Genomic DNA, 21,530 nt, shown 5'->3' on the forward strand with positions numbered 1-21,530 from the left:
GCTGATGCATATCTCGTTTGTACACATCTTCTCTTTGTTTTCAAGGCCTCTAGTAATCACAGATAGAGTTCGAAAAGGTTAAATATTTGATGATTCCAATATCTATAATTGAGTTGCGAAAACTTCTGAATACGTATGTAATGAGTAGATCGAAAGGAGTTGTGAAAGGAGAATTCTCATTGCATTTCACCTCATCTGAAAATATATTTTTTGTCATCGAGAGATTCAAATCAATACAAGGTTTGAGTATGACCAAAGGGCCAGAAGATGCTCTTAAGCTAACTAAGGGGATGTTTACTTTTTTTTTTTGGTGTGTATTAAGTCTTGTTTTCATTTGACTCTTAATGAGAAGGGGTGTTCAATTTACCTCTCCTAGAAACATATTAATTTTCAGATTAAGTGACAAAGAAACGGTAATTTTACTTACAAAATTAAGAATTGTACGAAAATAGATAATTAATTAGAAAGTAAACAGATCCTAAAAACATCTTTCATAGATGATAAGTGCTATTTTTTCTATATAAAAAGCCAGTCCGCGACAATTATTTTAAAATGGAGTCAGGAATGGAAAAAGAAACGGAACAAACGGGTTAAAGCGCCATTTTGAGGCTCCTGATATAACTCAAAGCCCGATAACTGGGACAAAAATAGTACAGAGCACATATGTAATTCAGAGTCAAAACGAAATCGCATCATAGGCGTGTTTCCACATAACACCAAGACTGCGTCAGAATCCCACTCTTCGGTTTGCAAACTCATGGCAAGAGGCTTTATAGATTTTAATTTACAAGCCAGCAACGGAAAATGTTGCACTCACGATACATGCTTATATATTTCGAAACAAAAATTAAACAAAGTGGAGCAAGTGTGCGTTTTTCTTATGAAATTGGACATATCTCACCAAGATAGTACTATAGTAGTAGTATATGTAGTGACACAATGATAAATCAGCATAACCCCGATCATGTTCATAAAAAGGCAAGCATATTTTAACCAACATAGTCTTGTATTGTTCCGATGATAAAACTAACGCAACTCAATACTCTTTCTTCCCGAAATTCTTGCACCACATCTGTGACGGAACAGGGTGAACAGGCATATGTGGTCGTTGCTGCAATGCAAATAAATTACAAACAGATTTAGAGTATGTAAATAAATTACAGATTAGATGAATGGATGATGCAACTTCTATAGGTCAATATATGCTAGCATTATTAAGGTTCAACAACAGTAAAGATGCTCGTTTCCTGGGCTTCTAAGACATATAAACAGAAAACCGCATATTTGGCTAAGATCTGTTCATAACCTAAAGTTAGTGGCCACTGAGGCACTGACCAACGATTCGAGCACGTAAGAAGCTGTCTACAGTACACACAACTATAAAAAACAAGTCATTTCATTATAGTGCTCAAGTACGTTCGATGATGGAAATAATACCAAATCTATGATCTTTATGGATTGCAAAAAGTTTCCTTTAGTTGTGAAGCACTGCAACTTAAACCACTCATACTTTAAACAAGTAGCATGTCTACATTACCCATACACAGATCCAATCCTAGCATACTGCATACGTGAACTAACCTAGATTAAACGATCAATTAAATTGGATAGATAGTACTGTAGTATCACATTTATTTCGATAGTGAGTTCGAAATCGTATAATTGCATATATCAAAACGATTATTATTTCATACTTCACAGCCACTTCCTACCTCATTCTTCACAGTTTGAATTACTATAACCCATACCAAACACAAAATGCACCAGAATTGAAATGATTATAGCACGTGTGAGTTGAAACCCTAAAATATCGATTCAAACCCTAAACTATGTTCTAATCCAGATCTCACAAATTGTAACAACCGAAATGATTATCGAACTTTGAGAGTAACGAAATAGATGATCTGTAAATTAAATAAAATAAAATAGAATAAAGAGACCTCAAGCTTGGCGGATGTCATCGCGATTGGGATGCAAACGAGGAAGATACCAGCCATGGCGATAGCGGTGTTGCGTTTCCAGTGTAGAGGGCGACAGTTGGGACCACCACTCATGGTCCAAACCTTGGTCCTGAAATCACCTCCATGACCGTCGCCGTGATGTTCACCTCCTCCGCCCATTTTCTCCGGCCAACTATTTCGATTATTTAACTAACAAGTGTAAATCGGTTTTGCAGTTGGTGCCTTAATGTTTGGGTGGGGGATATTTCATATTAGTACCAGCAAAATGAGTTTTATTTTGAATTTTTTTTTTTTTTTTTTTTTTTTTTTTTTTTTTTACTATGCAACTGTGTGTTCAGTTAAAGTGCATATAATTTTATGCAGATTATGATAGTAATTAATATAGATTTTATGTAAATCGATTTCGCTCGGGAAGTGATAGTCGGCAATTCAAATGGGAGGGGGTTCGTGGATGTTATTACAAGCGGTAAAAGTTATTCGTTTAAATGTGTGAATCAACCAGGATTAGTTGTCGAATCGGTTAGCAACTTCATCAAGGTTCACGGTCAGTCAGTATGGCACCGGGCCGGGTTTGGGTCGAATCTAAGTAATGTCAGACTCGAACCCGATTAAGAAACCATGTCCCAAACTCGGACTCATACCCATCAAGTCCCCATTTACTTAGTAACTGTCGGGTTATCGGATTTTCCCACGGGTAAACGAGGATCCCCATTAGTTAATAACTCTCGCGTTATTGGGTTTTCTCGCCGGCACCATTGTTAGCATTCCCATTCACCATTCGCCTATTTCAATTTTTGTTTCTATAATGCTATTAAAATGAGTACTAAATTAAATTATAATTATATTATATATAAACATCAAACAATAGTAAAATACCACATTGTATCTTTTATGATTATATTCACTTTTATTAATGAAATTAAAATCCCCTTCGGGTCGGGTAAAGGTGGATAGTAATACGTTGATGTTTAATATTACCGAGTCGGTTCGTAATGATAATTTTACTTTTAGCTATATTAAAGATCAGTACACTTGGTCTTTATTTGAAACTAATAACTCTTCTTCAGAACTTGTGTCCAGAATCCAACGGTTCTCCTTATGTACTTTGCGTCATGAGAATGTGAGAGGTCATGGGTAGATCCTTAGGAATGACATGATTTTCTTTAAAACAATTGAACACCAATAATGATGGTATATATTGACCCTATAGGGAAGATTGACTGAATTCGTTCAAGGACCTCTATCCAGGAACACTACCCGAATGAATGTTTTCACGCGTACCTTCGATCGGGTTCGGGTTTCCGCTCGAGCGTGTGTGATACGTACAAATGATGAGGGTCGTTGAAATAAATGATCTACTGATGCCAAAAAATCGCCGTTAAAAAAAATAACTCGTCTTCAGAAGTTAATGACAACAATGGTATGACTAGTGATTACAAAATATGTTATAACGAAACATTGATGGTGGATGAGTACATTTGTCATGATTTCATGCCCGTTGATTATGCCCCTATTTCAGCCTCATTCGGTCCAGTGTTCGATTATAAGCTTCTTTAAGTAACACTAGTGATTCTTAATATTATGTGTCTCATTGTTATCAAAAAATGAATGTTTCGATCACATGATATCAGTCCACCGGAAGGTGGAATTCCTGTGGTGGATGTGAATCATATTCATAGTTCAGTGACAAAAATTCGGACTAGTGATGGTGCCGACAGACCAAAAGTCAAGGGAGATCAAGGGCGTGTTCGCGTTAATTCTTGAGTCACTTTCTTGAGCCTCAACTTTGTATATGATGTTTCTAATGTATACACCACGGGTTCTTAAAAACATTAACATATAAAAAATGTACGTGATTCTAATCTTGAGGTTATCGAAGAAACTAATGTCCTCCATGCTCTAGATATTATGGTGGTTTTTTTATATGAAATTCAAATTAATGGCCAAAGGGTCTTAGTAGAACTTGTGATGGACTAAGCTTCATTGGACATCTTGTGATTATGATGGTGATATTGAAAAAATTGATCAATATGTTGGGGCTAGTGTGAAGTCCAATTGTGATTCAATAGACACAAAATTGACAAAAATCTTGACCCATAAATTGTATTGATGTATCTTGTGTTCCATTGAATGGTCCAACTCAATGGTTCGTTTTTGTCATATGAAGCAAAAACCGAGGCCCTTAATAAAACACCTCTTTATTAATTACGTATAGAAAAAAATATATTTAAAATGCAAAAGATTTAATGCCGAGCATACTTGGTATGAAATAGTTGTCGTTCTCTTTGATCTGATGAAAAACTCGAATGAGAATTATATTGATGTTGACGATCTTTCATGACTCCTAGAGGACTTTGGCTTTAAACTTTAGATTTGTGCAGTTGACGATTTGAGATTTCAAGTATTAGATCACCCCTCATTTGTATTTCACATTTATTGAATTTTGCGGTATTTTGCTTGAGAAATTAGTCAATTATTAAGGCGTTCATTTTTTTTATCAAGTATTTTTGTGGTGTTTGGTTGGATTGAATATGTTTGAAGGTGTGACTTTTCTGTTATATTTTTTATTTTTTTATACATCAATAACAAATGTTTGCATTTTCAAAAAAATCGCCTCACTTATTTGAATTTTTATAAAAATATTCTAAGAATAAACATATACACCATATTTTCACCTACTAATAAAGTCTTATTGGTAAAAGACAAAAACTCGGTAAGCATGAATGCTAAATAGGCACACACAAGTAGATCTTTATCACACACACACATACACACAACTCGTGAATCAAGTCATGGCTGTTGAATTACTAGAGACCCTAAAAGAAGCCATAACCGCATACACCGGACTCTCTCCAAACACCTTCTTCACCGTCATCGCCGCCGGTATCGCCGTCTATTATGTCGTCTCCGTTTTATTCGGATCCGATAACACTCCACAACACCGGCCACGGTCTTTCGAAGAAGATGTTCAACCGCTTCCACCGCCGGTTCAACTCGGCGAGATTTCCGAAGAGGAATTGAAAGCATACGACGGCAACGATTCCGGAAAACCGCTTCTTATGGCCATCAAAGGTCAGATCTATGATGTCTCACAGAGCAGGTATACTATTTTGACCTTGTTTGACTTTTTCTTATTACTTTTACAGTATATATTGTTGATTTCTAGAGGTTTATAATATTATTAGCTTTTTCTTATTACTTTTTCTTTTTTTATGCTTCACCTTTTGGGGGAAAAAAAGGAAGGAAAATAATATTCTCCTTTTTGATTTGTATATATGTGATTGTGATACAGCAAAACTTTATTAAATTAGCTTGAGTTACAAGATATGTTATGGATAGCAGGTGTAGATCACTCCGAATTTGAGATTTGTAAAAAAAAAAAAATAATAAAAAATTGAAATATGAATCTAAAAAGTTAATTTTAAGAGATAATAGGAATAGGAAATTCAATTAATTGTCATGAATCATGATGTTTATTTACAGATTTTTTTTGTGAAGTGAAAATTAGTTTTATTAGGTTATTTTGTTCATATAATATAGCACAAGTGCACAACTGTTTTGAAATCCATTGATTGCTGCTGATTTTGGTTGTTTAGCTTCATTGGGTTTTAGCTTGTTTGGTAGCTATTTATCGAGGTAATTAGCCACCTACACGAGTAGTTGGAGAATGAAGATATACTAGTGCTATATTAGCTTCTTAAATTCTAGAATTATCGTGTGATAATTTTCAGGTTTCCATCTTCCCTGGCTTAGTGAGTTGTATGAATTGAGTAGCGAGTTCAAGTTTTTAAGAATGACCAGATTATTGGGCGGATAATCTTGGCATACATGTTTATGTGTTTGTATGCACTCAAAAACGACAGTTACTTCTTACCTACCGTGTTTTTGGATCACGCGTATGGAATAGAAATTTACCTAACCTGTGTTTTTGTGACAAACTTACAATCTTCATGATTTGCCTACCCTACCTAAATTTTGTGCATTATTTGTATCTTCAATTTGGGTAATACATGTCATCTTTTTACCATTTCATCTCTAATCTTTACCTTATCCTGTTTCTATTTGCATTGACATGCACATGTATAAATGACACTCGATTATTGTACAACTTGCCATTTTATCTATTTGTATGTTATATTGTTACTGCAATTATGTTTAGTGCTTTTAGTATCTATTTATAAAAAAGTTAAAATGATACATGAAAGTGCTTGGAGGTCAATGCAACTCATTTTCACAACTTAAAATATTTGTTTCTCAAATCAGTGTACGTCGATGTTGTTCATTGGTTCGCTAATGTGGTATGAATTGGAAAATATTTCAGGATGTTCTACGGGCCAGGTGGGCCATATGCGTTGTTTGCAGGAAAGGATGCTAGCAGAGCTCTTGCAAAAATGTCATTTGAAGAGAAAGATTTAACCGGTGATATTTCAGGTCTTGGTGCTTTTGAGCTCGATGCATTGCAAGATTGGGAATACAAGTTCATGAGCAAGTATGTTAAGGTGGGAACCATCAAGAAGCCCGAAGGTGCACCTGAGGCATCAACTGCACCTGAACCTGTCGAGCCAACTGCTGCAGAACCATCAACTGCACCTGAACCTGCCGAGCCAACTGCTGCAGAACCATTAACGACTACTGCTCATGTCTCAGAGCCCACACAAGCTAAAGAGCCCACCGAAGCTAAAGAGGAAAAAGAAGAAACTTCAACTACAGCGGAAGTCAGTAAGGATGAGTAGAGGTTTGATGGTCACCGAGTAGGGTTTGTTTGGGTGCCTGTGATCTGAATATTATATCTTTATGACAAGTTATAACTCCTATAATCATGTATTAATCAATCAATGAATGACTAAGATAAACCTACTTATTTCATGATACTTCATAATGTGGAGTTTATATTTATATTAAAACCTAGTGTTTTGCCTTTTTAAATAATGTAAGCAACTGATGGTGAGTGGTGGTTGATCATATTGTGGTTGTGTTCTGACATCTATGCTATGCATCCTCATTCTTGGCCTTAAAAACAAAAACTAGAACACGACCATAGTTCTGTACTAGATAAGGCATTACTGGATAGCAGCAACATCAACCTTTCGCTTGTTATGTATCATTTCGGTGTGGCATTCCTAAGAGAAAGTTGACTGATAGAAATCATCTTGTAACCTTTTTATGATGATTTGAGATTTGAGATATAAAAGCTTGCATTGAACTTAAATATCAACATAGTAAGTCTACATGTGACAACTTAGACTAGTTGAGTCTGTTTAACTTGATTATATTCAATTAAATAAAGAAAAAAGAAAAAAAAAACTATTGAGGTGTTTTATTCATCTTTTTATTTATGCATTTATTAAGAAATTTGGTTTGTAACTCTCGGAGTTTATCAAGTACCTAGAATTTTGCAAGTAACTATGCAGCTCGTACAAAGAGTCTAGCCCTATTATAATGCAAGTACTACATCGAGTCTAGTTAGATAAGAACGCCACATTCATCTTGGTCTTCTCATCCTATTTATATTCCCTTCATATTGAAATTGCATAATTGATCATTACACCCCATGTTTATAGATTTTGTAACATCACTCATTCTCTTGTTAACAAAAGTCGGTGAAGTGTAAACGCATATATGCAATTACAAGTTAGTGATAACATTATGTTAATGCATAACATTAAAGCCTGGTTTGGTGATTGGATACTTGGGTCTCCAAATGCGACTCGAGTTCAATCCTCACTCGCAACATTTTGAATCGAGTTCAACATTTATTTCCAATCATTCTCTGCCATCACGATTTATCCTATTTGTTATATTTTTTTTTTTTGTTTGAAAAGCAGCAATCTTATTAAAAAACTCAAGATGTTTACAACTCGATACAATCGATGGCCTCGCAATTACATACATAATTCACACAAGTTAACTAACAAGATGTTAAGTAAACATTAACTAAACTAGGAAAGTATGTGGATTGTGAATCCAATTGTGCCAATCGATCTTTTTTTCTCTACATCTCTTAGCGACCCATTCTAACGATTTTAATTGTATCTCACATAGCGCAATCGGAGGATTCCAACTTTTATTATTGAAGATTTTTTGGTTTCGATTATGCCATATGAGATATCCGGACGTCCAAGTAATCGCTTGCCACACTTTGGTACCAAATTCCGACATCACAATATTAGGTGAACCTTGAAATAACTCATTGATGCTAATCGAGGATAATAAGTTAACACCCCACCAATCGAAAACTTTTCCCCAAATCTCTATTACATGTTTGCAAAAGACTAACGCATGCTCAACCGATTCAATATCATCGTCGCAGAGTTGACAACGGACACTATTCAAATCAACACCACGTTTATCTAATTCGAACAACGCCGGTAACCTCTTTTTTCTCGCCCTCCTTATGAACACTTCCACCTTTTTTGGAACAAAGTTATTACGGAGAGTTTCGACACAGTTAGTACCTGGGGAAAAACCTTCAAGTCGATAAGTTTAGAAAGTTTTTTTGTAGTAAAGAGACCGTTGCTCGATAACCCCCACTTCCAAGAGTCTGATTTCGATGTATCCATGGATATGGACGAGACTAACGCGCTGAGCTGCTGTAACTCAGTGAACGTTCGACCCGTCGGCTCGCGAATCCAGTCCCATGTACTTGCTGCGGTATTTCCGTCCCACTGTATCCTGTCTTTGACCCGTGCCCTTCGATTTCTGTCCAACCGAAACAGTCTGCTGAAGGTCTTCTCGAATGGAACAGGGCTTGCCCATGCCTCGCACCAAAAGGACGTGTTGCCTCCATCTCCAATCTTTTTAGCAAACGAGTTGGAGAAGAAGACACCCGAATTATCTATGTGACCACCTGTTTTGATAACATTTGACCAAGTAGAATTAAAAGTGAGAGAACTTTTGAAATTAAACGAATCCAAACCACCCGACGAGCCATAAATGCTCGAAATAACTTTGACCCACAAAGCGTTGGGTTCGGATTTAAACCTCCACCACCACTTGCCGATCAAAGCTAGATTTTTGCTTTTTAGGGAACCCAAATTTAACCCCCCAGACCCGTATGGCAAGAGCACATCATCCCATTTAACCCAAGCAATTTTAGAGTCACACCCCGACCCGCCCCAAAAAAATGTACGTCTTACACTCTCAAGCTTTTTTAGCACACATGGCGGGGCACGGAAGAGCGAGAAGAAATACAACGGAAGACTATTTAGCACCGACTTTACAAGTGTTAACCGACCCCCAAATGACATCGAACGAGCCTTCCAATCCGAAAGTCTCTTCTCAAATTTGTTAATCACCGGCAACCAACTTTCCCACTTTGTTAGCACATATTTGTTATATTTGACACGCCTAACTATATGTTTATACATTTTTCAAAATATATACTTACTTTTTTTTTTTTGGACAGTGACTGGGATCACCCGAGGGGGACTAAACCACCCGTTGCGATCATCTCCTGTTTCGACTATGCCGATGAAGCGATAATAATCCAGCCCCATCGTTGCCCGGGAGGAAACCTTGAAACCGATCTAAGGGCACGACCAACTAAAACCTCATCCCCTTTACCCCCAAACGATATGGGAAAGGTGTCATGGGTGGATACTTAATGGCAGAGATGAAATTAATATGTAGCCAACGGGGGTTGAACTCCTGACCTCTCATAAAGGAGGCAGACCACCAACCGCTGGACCACATCACACCTTCTCAAAATATATACTTACTGAAACTCACAATCTCATAGTTTAAAGGTCAACTCAATATCGTTAGACGATTACAATTTGATTTATTTTGTGAAAATGAAGTTGTAAATATTCTGGGATCTTTTCAAAGGTGAAATGTCCCGTTCTTATTGATTAAAAACGTTCCATATTAATTGATTTCGTTGCGAGGTTTTGACCTCTATATGAGACGTTTTTCAAAGACTGCATTCATTTTTAAAACAAACCATAACCTTTATTTCATAAATAAAGGTTTAAAAAGCTTTACGTAGATTATCAAATAATGATAATCTAAAATATCCTGTTTACACACGACCATTACATAATGGTTTACAATACAAATATGTTACATCGAAATCAGTTTCTTGAATGCAGTTTTTACACAATATCATACAAACATGGACTCCAAATCTTGTCCTTATTTTAGTATGCAACAGCGGAAGCTCTTAGTATTCACCTGAGAATAAACATGCTTTAAACGTCAACAAAAATGTTGGTGAGTTATAGGTTTAACCTATATATATCAAATCGTAACAATAGACCACAAGATTTCATATTTCAATACACATCCCATACATAGAGATAAAAATCATTCATATGGTGAACACCTGGTAACCGACATTAACAAGATGCATATATATAAGAATATCCCCATCATTCCGGGACACCCTTCGGATATGATATAAATTTCGAAGTACTAAAGCATCCGGTACTTTGGATGGGGTTTGTTAGGCCCAATAGATCTATCTTTAGGATTGGCGTCAATTAGGGTGTCTGTTCCCTAATTCTTAGATTACCAGACTTAATAAAAAGGGGCATATTCGATTTCGTTAATTCAACCATAGAATGTAGTTTCACGTACTTGTGTCTATTTTGTAAATCATTTATAAAACCTGCATGTATTCTCATCCCAAAAATATTAGATTTTAAAAGTAGGACTATAACTCACTTTCACAGATTTTTACTTCGTCGGGAAGTAAGACTTGGCCACTGGTTGATTCACGAACCTATAACAATATATACATATATGTCAAAGTATGTTCAAAATATATTTACAACACTTTTAATATATTTTGATGTTTTAAGTTTATTAAGTCAGCTGTCCTCGTTAGTAACCTACAACTAGTTGTCCACAGTTAGATGAATAGAAATAAATCGATAACTATTATCTTGAATCAATCCACGACCCAGTGTATACGTATCTCAGTATTGATCACAACTCAAACTATATATATTTTGGAATCAACCTCAACCATGTATAGCTAACTCCAACATTCACATATAGAGTGTCTATGGTTGTTCCGAAATATATATAGATGTGTCGACATGATAGGTCGAAACATTGTATACGTGTCTATGGTATCTCAAGATTACATAATATACAATACAAGTTGATTAAGTTATGGTTGGAATAGATTTGTTACCAATTTTCACGTAGCTAAAATGAGAAAAATTATCAAATCTTGTTTTACCCATAACTTCTTCATTTTAAATCCGTTTTGAGTGAATCAAATTGCTATGGTTTCATATTGAACTCTATTTTATGAATCTAAACAGAAAAAGAATAGGTTTATAGTCGGAAAAATAAGTTACAAGTCGTTTTTGTAAAGGTAGTCATTTCAGTCGAAAGAACGACGTCTAGATGACCATTTTAGAAAACATACTTCCACTTTGAGTTTAACCATAATTTTTGGATATAGTTTCATGTTCATAATAAAAATAATTTTCTCAGAATAACAACTTTTAAATCAAAGTTTATCATAGTTTTTAATTAACTAACCCAAAACAGCCCGCGGTGTTACTACGACGGCGTAAATCCGATTTTACGGTGTTTTTCGTGTTTCCAGGTTTTAAATCATTAAGTTAGCATATCATATAGATATATAACATGTGTGTAGTTAATTTTAAAAGTCAAGTTAGAAGGATTAACTTTTGTTTGCGAACAAGTTTAGAATTAACTAAACTATGTTCTAGTGATTACGAGTTTAAACCTTCGAATAAGATAGTTATATATATATGAATCGAATGATGTTATGAACATCATTACTACCTCAAGTTTAGTAGGTAAACCTACTGGAAGTGACAAGAAATGATCTAGCTTCAAAGGATCTTGGATGGCTTGAAAGTTCTTGAAGTAGGATCATGACACAAAAACAAGTTCAAGTAAGATTTTTACTCGAATTAAGATAGTTTATAGTTATAGAAATTGAATCAAAGTTTGAATATGAATATTACCTTGAATAAGAAAGATAACCTACTATATATAACAAAGGTTTCTTGATCTTAGATGATTACTTGGAATGGATTAGAAAGCTTGGAAGTAAATTAGTAAACTTGAAGGGATTTTTGAAGTGTTCTTGAAGTGTTCTTCCTATGATGATTATAGCTTGATTCTTGAAGTGATTTTTGATGAAGATGATGATTAACTACTGGAAAAATACGTTCATAATAGTGTGTGTGTGTTGAGAGAGAATTAGAAAGAGAATTGGAAGTGAAATGGAGTGAATGATGAGTGGTAATTGGTGAGTGGTGAGTGGGGTTAAAAGGAGTTCTAGTTAGTTGACTAGCTCATGGTAGAAGTTAAAATTGATTAGTCATACATGACATAATCAAGAGTGGAATCCCATGCTAGTTCCTATTGGTATATACTCATAGTAAGTACGTTTTGAAGCTGTGTATAATACGGGTAAGAATACGACTAGAATTCTTGATGAAAGAAAAGAATGAAAAAGTAACTGTAACCATTTTCGTTAAGTATGAGTGTTTTGATATATGTCTTGAAGTCTTCCAAAAGTATTTTAATACATCTAAATACACTACATGTATATACATTTTAACTGAGTCGTTAAGTCATCGTTAGTCGTTACATGTAAGTGTTGTTTTGAAACCTTTAAGTTAACGATCTCAATTAATGTTGTTAACCCATTGTTTATTATATCTAATGAGATGTTAAATTATTATATTATCATGATATTATGATATATTAATATATCTTAATATGATATATATACATTTAAATGTCGTTACAACGATAATCGTTACATATATGTCTCGTTTCGAAATCCTTAAGTTAGTAGTCTTGTTTATATGTATATAACTCATTGTTAATATACTTATGGAGATACTTACTTATCATAATCTCATGTTAACCATATGTATATCCATATATATATATCGTCATGTCGTTTTTACAAGTTTTAACGTTCGTGAATCGCCGGTCAACTTGGGTGGTCAATTGTCTATATGAAACATATTTCAATTAATCAAGTCTTAACAAGTTTGATTGCTTAACATGTTGGAAACATTTAATCATGTAAATATCAATCTCAATTAATATATATAAACATGGAAAAGTTCGGGTCACTACAAAAAGGGTCTTTGACCTAGTGTTATTTAGAAAACTCGTAAATTTTTAATTGAAAAATGATAACGACAATTTTAAGGACTGTCATTAAAGTGCATATAAACTTGTACAATTTAAATGTCACTATATTAAAGTCAAACGTGACTGACGTGTACAAGTTATTAATATATTTTAGGGTTAAAGTCAAAAATAGGCTACAAACTTACACAAATGTACCGATGTCGCCCACAAATCCATTTCCGTCGTACTGTCGCCTACAAACTTTCAAAAAGTATACCAATGTAAACAAAAACTTTCAAAAAGTGTACCAATGTAAACAAAAATGACTTGCTACCGGCTAAACTGGTTAAAATTAACACGTGTCGTTCGTGGATTGGATCTTAATTATTAAAAAAAAAAAATTTATCAGGTCAAAATTAGTATGTAACATGTCAAAACGCCAAAATGTTGATATTAGCACATTTTTTCAAAGTTTGTAGGCGACAGTAGAACAGAAATGAGTTTGTGGGCGACATCGGTACACTTGTGTAAGTTTGTAGCTTATTTTTGACTTTAACTATTTTACTTTAGGGTTGTCGTTTTCAAATTACGGAGTACTTTTTTCTAATTTGCGAGTTCGGGTTGTGAATTTGTGTTTGTTGTTCATATTTCTGGATCAAGACTTTTCTAAAAATTAGAAATTGAAAAAAGTTCCATTTTCCTCTTTTTTATTTCCAAAGTTTCCCCGCCAAATTGAATCCCCAAATTCATACAAGTACAACACACTCCAAAACCCTAACCCTCATTTCTTAATTCAAACACTAATAACAGATCAGATTCGAAATGGAAATAAAATTGAAGTGTAGCTGTGGCGAATCAAACTGCCCTGAATGGGCAATCATCGAAGTACAAGGTGTAGTTGAAGTACAATCAGCTTTTCAAGATCGTTTACAGAATCTTCAAATCGGTGTTCTTTGCCGCCCTTCTTCTCAGGTAAATTAAGAAGCACACTTGTAATTTCGTATTTATTTCAATTTTATATTAAAATCTGAAATTTGTTTTTAATTGGTTAGGAAAATTATACTTTCACTGTTGGTTATCATGAATTGACCGGGTCAAAGATCCCTTTGAAGAAACCATTGCTGGTATTGAAGAAGAAAAAAGTTATAGAATCTGATATGGAAATAGACCAAAATGATGATGATGGTGTTGATTGTAAGTCATCAAGGGTAGAATTGGAAGTTATCGGCATCATTTGTCAACGTATTTTGTTCAAGACCAGACCTAAGGCTCTTATTTCTAGTAAGTTTGTATTTAAATTAAATATATTTGCTCAATTTTATAGAATTTGATGATGATTGAAGCATGATATGATTTTTTAAGTATTCTCTTGTTACATTTGGTCCATGTAGAAGATACTGATGACTTAAAACTGTAAGTGTTCTTCTACAGATTGTGCGTTGAAGTCTAGACTTAGAATGTTAGGAGAAAAAAAAAGGGTAAAACCGACCCTCCCCACACCAACCGGGGACTTAGAATGTTATGGGGTTGAATATTAGTGTTAAAAAAAATGTATCTCTATTTTAGTGATTGAAAGGAACATATCTATTTGATTTTGGATGCTTCGGTATCAATTTTTGTATAGGTAATAATTGAAGAAGCATATAACATATTCGTTGTTGCAGAACCACAATTGACCGTGAAGGAGAAAGCAAGTGCACTACGAACCATTGTTGAAAGACAAACTTGACTTTTGTGAATAAATAAGAAGAATCTACTACAAAGGTTCGCATGTGATAATGTTCACCAGAAGTGTAATTCGATCTTATCTTATGATAACTCTTTAAGTTTTTATTAGTGTTAATAGTTAAAACTAAACTTTGGATGTTGTTCTGCTTTGATGTTCTAATAAATATTGCATGTATTATTGACCTCGCCAATCTTGTTCTAGAGTGATATAAATTTTTTAATTTGTTGTTAAAGGATTCCGCCTATTATTATATTTACAACGCTTTATTTTGCTTGTATTCATTGAGATTTTTTTTTTTTTTTTTTACATCCTAGCCTTGTTGTGATTTTATCAACGAAACATCTCACCTGTTATACTGTACTTGTGATATCTGCTTGTAAGTTTGTTTATAACCAATTGGTTTTGCGATTATATATCACTCAGCTATCACATGGTCTGTTAAAATGTGGTTATTGGGTCAAGTCAAGTACTTGTATCATGGAGTATGTGTTAACTTTGTGTTTGATTTGAGTGTATAAGGCGAGCTGCTAGGACTCGCAAACTGAATGTTTGAATTGCATAAAAGCACAAATGCACAATAAACAACATAAGAAAGATTTTGTATACTAATGAGTGAAAGTGGATCAAAAAGCTTGTAACTTATTTGTAGGAGCTGATGTCAATATTATAAATTAGTAGGAATACCATTATCCTTGATAGATCTTATTCATATGTTTGAAGAAGTAATCCCAAGAATCCAAGATAGGCTAGACCGGTGATATATTTACAAGATTTTTCATATTCAAATCTCACTAGTAGCATATAGCATATCTATACTTCGCAAACGGGTCAGGTTGGGTCGGTTTGGGTAACGGGTCAAAACGTTTTTGGATTGAAATATTTCAAGGGTCAAGTAGAGCAGATTTTTAAACGGGTGCAAATGGATCGGGTTGGGTCGGCTTGGATAATGGGTCGAAACAAGTCATGGGTCATAAACAAGTCATTCAACTTTTACATTTATGATGACATTTTATGTTTATATTTACGGTTTATATAAATAAGAAAATATTAAATACTCCGTACATATTAAATGATATAATCATGATTTCTTTCATAAATGTTTAACGAATAGAACTTATTATGCTCGACCCATTTGACCCATTCACAAGAACCATTAGACCTATATCTATTTATTGAGCTTTAGTAATTGATACCCATTGGACATGTTCCTTCAAATATGGTATAGGACCTAATAGGGTGGAGGGAAACCCATTGGACCTTTTTTTTAAATTTTTGATTTACATTGTTGTGCCTAATTTCCCTCAAGATCCAATTGACCCTAAAGCTTGACTCAGTTGGCCCAAATTTGAAAGTATGAGTCTCAACATAAGCATATCTTGAGGTGAAAAGGGAAATGGTCACGAGATAACCGTACATCTGAGTAAAATACTCCGCCTCTTGCCCTCTTGGTAACTATGAAAACCTTATCCGTTTGTTTCATATGTTTGAAGAAGTAAGTTCGGCTAGTTATTTCAAGTTCTTTACCTTGCAGAACTTATGACGATTTAGCCTCTTAGGGCTTTAGAAAACTGATATCACCTGCATTTATTGATCAACTGCAGACTCATGTTTAATTTCAGGTACACTGTATTTGGGATTTCTATTCTGTTATATGCTTCAACTGTGTTTCATGTGTGTCATTAGTTCTACTGTCTGTTAATAATGCACCACATTAAAAGTTATGCCCAAACTTTTGTGCTGCCAAATTGTCATTGTCATTGTATATTATATTGAGGTTTAATTTAAAGCAGCCTCCAGATAAACAGAATTTGGCACTAATGATGGATGGAAAATGTTGGGAACATTCTCTATCTAAAAAACACATTTCCAGCATGTCTAGAATGATCGATACGTTTCTTTAAACGCAAAGCCTAATCGAAAAGTTCAGATCCATTATTTATACGTACGGACACCAATCTTCGGGCTTCAATAAAGGCTTTTTATTTCTATTTTTAGTTTCTAAAAGGCACAAAAGTTCTCATTCTTAACATTATATGATTATTCTAAGAAACAAGATGGACAAATGGAAACCCTTTATTCTTGATTTACAATATATTCTTGAGTAACCAATAAGCTTTAGACATGAAGAACTTCCAAATATGGTAAGAATGGTTTGATTAGAGAACTTCGAATAGGATCTCTTTTAATTTACACGTACTTATAGAAAACTTTCCAAATATGGTAACACTTTATGCTTCTGAATCTCTTAAATCCTTTAGAGCCCTCCATATTTGTACACTTTTTTTTTATAAATAATTAATTCACCTTCTCTATAAAAGGACTCTTTAGCATGCAATATCAAATACAACTCAAACAATTTACTACAATTTCACATAGCTGGAGCTATATATACAACTCTATTCAAATCTATATATCATCATGTCAAGATCAATGATTGATCCACTTGCAGTAGGAAGAGTTATTGGAGAAGTGGTGGACATGTTCACACCAAGTGTTAAGTTGAGTGTAACCTATAATCTCAATAAGACAGTCTCTAATGGCCATGAACTCATGCCTAATTTAATCACTTATAAACCTCGTGTCGATATTGGAGGTGAAGACATGAGATCTGCTTATACTCTTGTAATATAACTTTCTCTTGATCATCTCGGGTTTATACATTGTGTTTACGTATGTTTCTGTGTGCTAACACCTTTTTTTTTTTTGTTAAACTTGAAGATCATGACAGATCCTGATGTTCCAGGCCCAAGTGATCCTTACCTAAGAGAACATCTTCACTGGTCAGTTTAATAGTTATTATATGATTATATAGTAGGTACATTATCATTAAATATAATATAAGGTGTTGTAAACGACAGCCCTAATGAACGCCAGTAAAATGTTCGGACATAGTTATATACCTTATCCAATATGCGGCGGCACTCATATTGTTTGTTAGTATAATCTAAGTACAAATCTAACAAACATGTCACGACGCTTTAAAGACAATTAGCACCATCGTTATCATTTATCTATTAAACATTAGTACCATATACCTTTACATGAAAATGAACATAACTTTGAGACCAAATTTTATGTTTCAGGATCGTTACAGACATTCCTGGTACAACGGATGCTTTGTTTGGTACGTATCATTTTGATTTTAGCCGTTTCATATGCATTAATAAATCAAATACGTCGCGCAGTATGCAAGTTATTTGATTACATTATTTTATTTATTATATATATATATATATATATATATATATATATATATATATATATATATATATATATATATATATATATATTAATTTCAGGAAGGGAGATTGTGAGCTATGAGACACCAAAGCCAGTGATAGGGATTCATCGATACGTGTTCTTACTGTTTAAACAAAAAACGAGGAAATCGGTGTGTCCACCGGCTTCAAGAGACCATTTTAACACTCGTAGCTTCTGTCAAGAACATGGTTTAGGATTACCAGTTGCTGCTGTCTATTATAATGCTCAAAGAGAAAATGCTGCTCGTCGAAGATGATTGATTATATCTGATGATCTCACGATATACGGAGTATTCATTATCGTATGAATTCAAGTATCTCAAATATTATCTATATGCAACTTCAGTAACCACGAACGAAGAAAGGGATAAACATAAACATAAACATGTTAGTTAAAATAAAACGATATAATCTTCGTTTAATGCATGTATTAATGTTAAGTTATTATTTTACAATTTGTAGTATTTGTATTATTATTATGTACGTTTGCAACTCTAATAAACAATGAATAATTTCTTGGGATAAATATTGTCTTAAACAACCATATCCCAATACACTCCAACGGTTGGGGTTATTATATTTTCACAAAAAGTTTCATATTGAAACCTCATAGATCATGAGTTAAAGGGTGTAGAACGGTTGTAACCACAGGATAATTCAGTAATTAATTAGACTACATACATGATGCATCCAAGTAAAATATTCATGTATTGTCTCAAACATGTTAACTAGTATGCTACCCTAGCTTCTGTTACATATATGTACTTAAATACACATCAAGTGATACGAGTCTTATTTTTTTTTTTTTGTGGTTGTTATATATCATTCTACTGATCGTATACTGAAATTACACTCTAATTAATTACAGTGGACAGACAGAGTATAAAGTATAGCAAAACCTATGTATCCGATTGACATTCCATTATGATTGCATGTGACAAATTTGAGAAGATATATAACACAAATCTTAAACCAACTCGTATGATTGTGAAACAAAGAACACTCTTGTTACAGGAAGTCAAAACAACTCACACGCCAAAAGTTCAAACGAGAACCACAAAAAAGGCGAGAACTGCGAGAACTTTTAATTTACAAAGATTTCACATGTGAGTAGATTGAATCACCCATAAATGTTGATGGAGAGTAAAAATGAACATAAAATAGTTTGAGAAAAACTTATTTTTTTACGTATATACTTAAATATATAGTTTCTCGTTCACATGTGCATATTTGTTTGTGGACATGTGAACCTTTCGTGTAATTAACAATTTAACATGTAATTTGTAGTTATGAACATATGTTTGTTAATGATATGAACATTAATTAACACTTGCATGTAATTTGATGCATTTAAATGCATAAAAACTGTTAAATTAAAAAGTTCTCGCAGTTCTCGTCATTTTTGTGGTTCTCGTTTGAACCTGCCCCCACACACATATCACGTGATCACCTCCAGTGGCGGAACTTGAACCCGACCGTAGATGGGGCGGGTATAAAAATTCATTAATTTTTTCATTCACAGGTGGGCAAACACTAAAAAAAAACATTTTTTTTAGTAAATTTTATTTTAAGTGTAAATTTTATCTTAAAAAATAATCCAGCTTGGGGGGGGTGCCCCGTCTAGTCTCCATAAAGGTCCGCCCCAGATCAACCCCCCCCCCCCCCTTCCCCCCCTTCTTCTTTTTCCTTGCTAGACCATCCGTTATAGTGACTGTGACGTGAAGTCAAATTTGGTATTTATGAAGGAGAGAAGATTTTAATTGTGATGTGACAATTAAAGGGGTTGATCTTAATTGTCTACCGATGGTTGTAACTGTTTGGGTTATGACACGCTGCTCATTGGCGGCTAGATGTTCACCACCCAGTTGGTGCTGGCCACTGATGGTGGTTTTGAGGTGTTGATTTCTGTGGATGTTAGGGTGAACCAGGTGGTGATTATTCGAGGTTCACGGTGACTTGAGGAGACAGTGGCGACAGTTGTGGCTCAGTTGATGGTGTGGTGTGGGGTGTTTCGTCATCGTGTTGTGTTTCAAATTCTCACCTTTATGGTGGCCACTATGGGTTTGGATCTGGTGACCTCTCCATGTCGGATATCGGGTCTCGATCCGGGGGATGTTTATCATTTTTACAAGTTTTGAGGTCTTTTTGTTACAACTCGAGATGTTTCGATGTTGGTTTGTTCTGTTACGGTATCAATGTTGTAGTGACCCGAACTTTTCCATGTTTATATATATTAATTGAGATTGATATTTACATGATTAAATGTTTCCAACATGTTAAGCAATCAAACTTGTTAAGACTTGATTAATTGAAATAGGTTTCATATAGACAATTGACCACCCAAGTTGACCGGTGATTCACGAACGTTAAAACTTGTAAAAACTATACGATGACATATATATGGTTATATATATAGTTAACATGATTTTATTATAAGTATGTATCTCATTAGGTATTTTAACAATGAGTTATATACATAAAAATGAGACTATTAATTTAAGAAACTCGAAAACGATATATATAACGATTATCGTTATAACAACGTCTTACTAGGTACATATGAATCATATTAAGATATTGATACACTTGGTTAATTATGTTAAATGATAAGTAAATATATTATTAAGTGTATTAACAATGAAATACATATGTAAAAATAAGACTACTAACTTAATGATTTCGAAACGAGACATATATGTAACGATTATCGTTGTAACGACATTTAACTGTATATATATCATACTAAGATATATTATATATCATAATATCATGATAATATAACAATTTAACATCTCATTTGTTATAATAAATAATGGATTAACAACATTCAACAAGATCGTTAACCTAAAGGTTTCAAAACAACATTTACATGTAACGACTAACGATGACTTAACGACTCAGTTAAAATGTATATACATGTAGTGTTTTAATATGTATTCATACACTTTTGAAAGACTTCAAGACACTTATCAAAATACTTCTACTTAACAAAAATGCTTACAATTACATCCTCGTTCAGTTTCATCAACAATTCTACTCGTATACACCCGTATTCGTACTCGTACAATACACAGCTTTTAGATGTATGTACTATTGGTATATACACTCCAATGATCAGCTCTTAGCAGCCCATGTGAGTCACCTAACACATGTGGGAACCATCATTTGGCAACTAGCATGAAATATCTCATAAAATTACAAAAATATGAGTAATCATTCATGACTTATTTACATGAAAACAAAATTACATATCCTTTATATCTAATCCATACACCAACGACCAAAAACACCTACAAACACTTTCATTCTTCAATTTTCTTCATCTAATTGATCTCTCTCAAGTTCTATCTTCAAGTTCTAAGTGTTCTTCATAAATTCTACAAGTTCTAGTTACATAAAATCAAGAATACTTTCAAGTTTGCTAGCTCACTTCCAATCTTGTAAGGTGATCATCCAACCTCAACAAATCTTTGTTTCTTACAGTAGGTTATCATTCTAATA

General features: G+C 34.0%; 4 protein-coding genes across 4 annotated transcripts; 3 read left to right on the forward strand and 1 right to left on the reverse strand.

The window, feature by feature from the left end:
• Positions 1–755: 755 nt before the first annotated feature.
• Positions 756–2,166, reverse strand: LOC139843868 (uncharacterized). Its single transcript, XM_071834039.1, has 2 exons — positions 1,941–2,166; positions 756–1,111 (listed from the first exon to the last, which is right to left on the reverse strand). The coding sequence occupies exons 1-2, from the start codon at positions 2,118–2,120 to the stop codon at positions 1,037–1,039; spliced, it is 255 nt and encodes an 84-aa protein (XP_071690140.1). The 5' UTR covers positions 2,121–2,166; the 3' UTR covers positions 756–1,036.
• A 2,514-nt stretch (positions 2,167–4,680) lies between these two features.
• Positions 4,681–6,946, forward strand: LOC139839909 (membrane steroid-binding protein 2-like). Its single transcript, XM_071830116.1, has 2 exons — positions 4,681–5,061; positions 6,283–6,946. The coding sequence occupies exons 1-2, from the start codon at positions 4,685–4,687 to the stop codon at positions 6,692–6,694; spliced, it is 789 nt and encodes a 262-aa protein (XP_071686217.1). The 5' UTR covers positions 4,681–4,684; the 3' UTR covers positions 6,695–6,946.
• A 6,693-nt stretch (positions 6,947–13,639) lies between these two features.
• On the forward strand, positions 13,640–15,019 carry LOC139844382 (uncharacterized). Its single transcript, XM_071834598.1, has 3 exons — positions 13,640–14,012; positions 14,093–14,321; positions 14,705–15,019. The coding sequence occupies exons 1-3, from the start codon at positions 13,863–13,865 to the stop codon at positions 14,767–14,769; spliced, it is 444 nt and encodes a 147-aa protein (XP_071690699.1). The 5' UTR covers positions 13,640–13,862; the 3' UTR covers positions 14,770–15,019.
• Positions 15,020–17,187: 2,168 nt separating this feature from the next.
• Positions 17,188–18,286, forward strand: LOC139839910 (CEN-like protein 1). The gene is made up of 4 exons (XM_071830117.1): positions 17,188–17,391; positions 17,488–17,549; positions 17,853–17,893; positions 18,069–18,286. The coding sequence occupies exons 1-4, from the start codon at positions 17,188–17,190 to the stop codon at positions 18,284–18,286; spliced, it is 525 nt and encodes a 174-aa protein (XP_071686218.1).
• Positions 18,287–21,530: the final 3,244 nt, after the last annotated feature.

This window comes from Rutidosis leptorrhynchoides, chromosome 4 (assembly GCF_046630445.1).
Source record: "Rutidosis leptorrhynchoides isolate AG116_Rl617_1_P2 chromosome 4, CSIRO_AGI_Rlap_v1, whole genome shotgun sequence".
Classification (NCBI taxonomy): domain Eukaryota; kingdom Viridiplantae; phylum Streptophyta; class Magnoliopsida; order Asterales; family Asteraceae; genus Rutidosis; species Rutidosis leptorrhynchoides.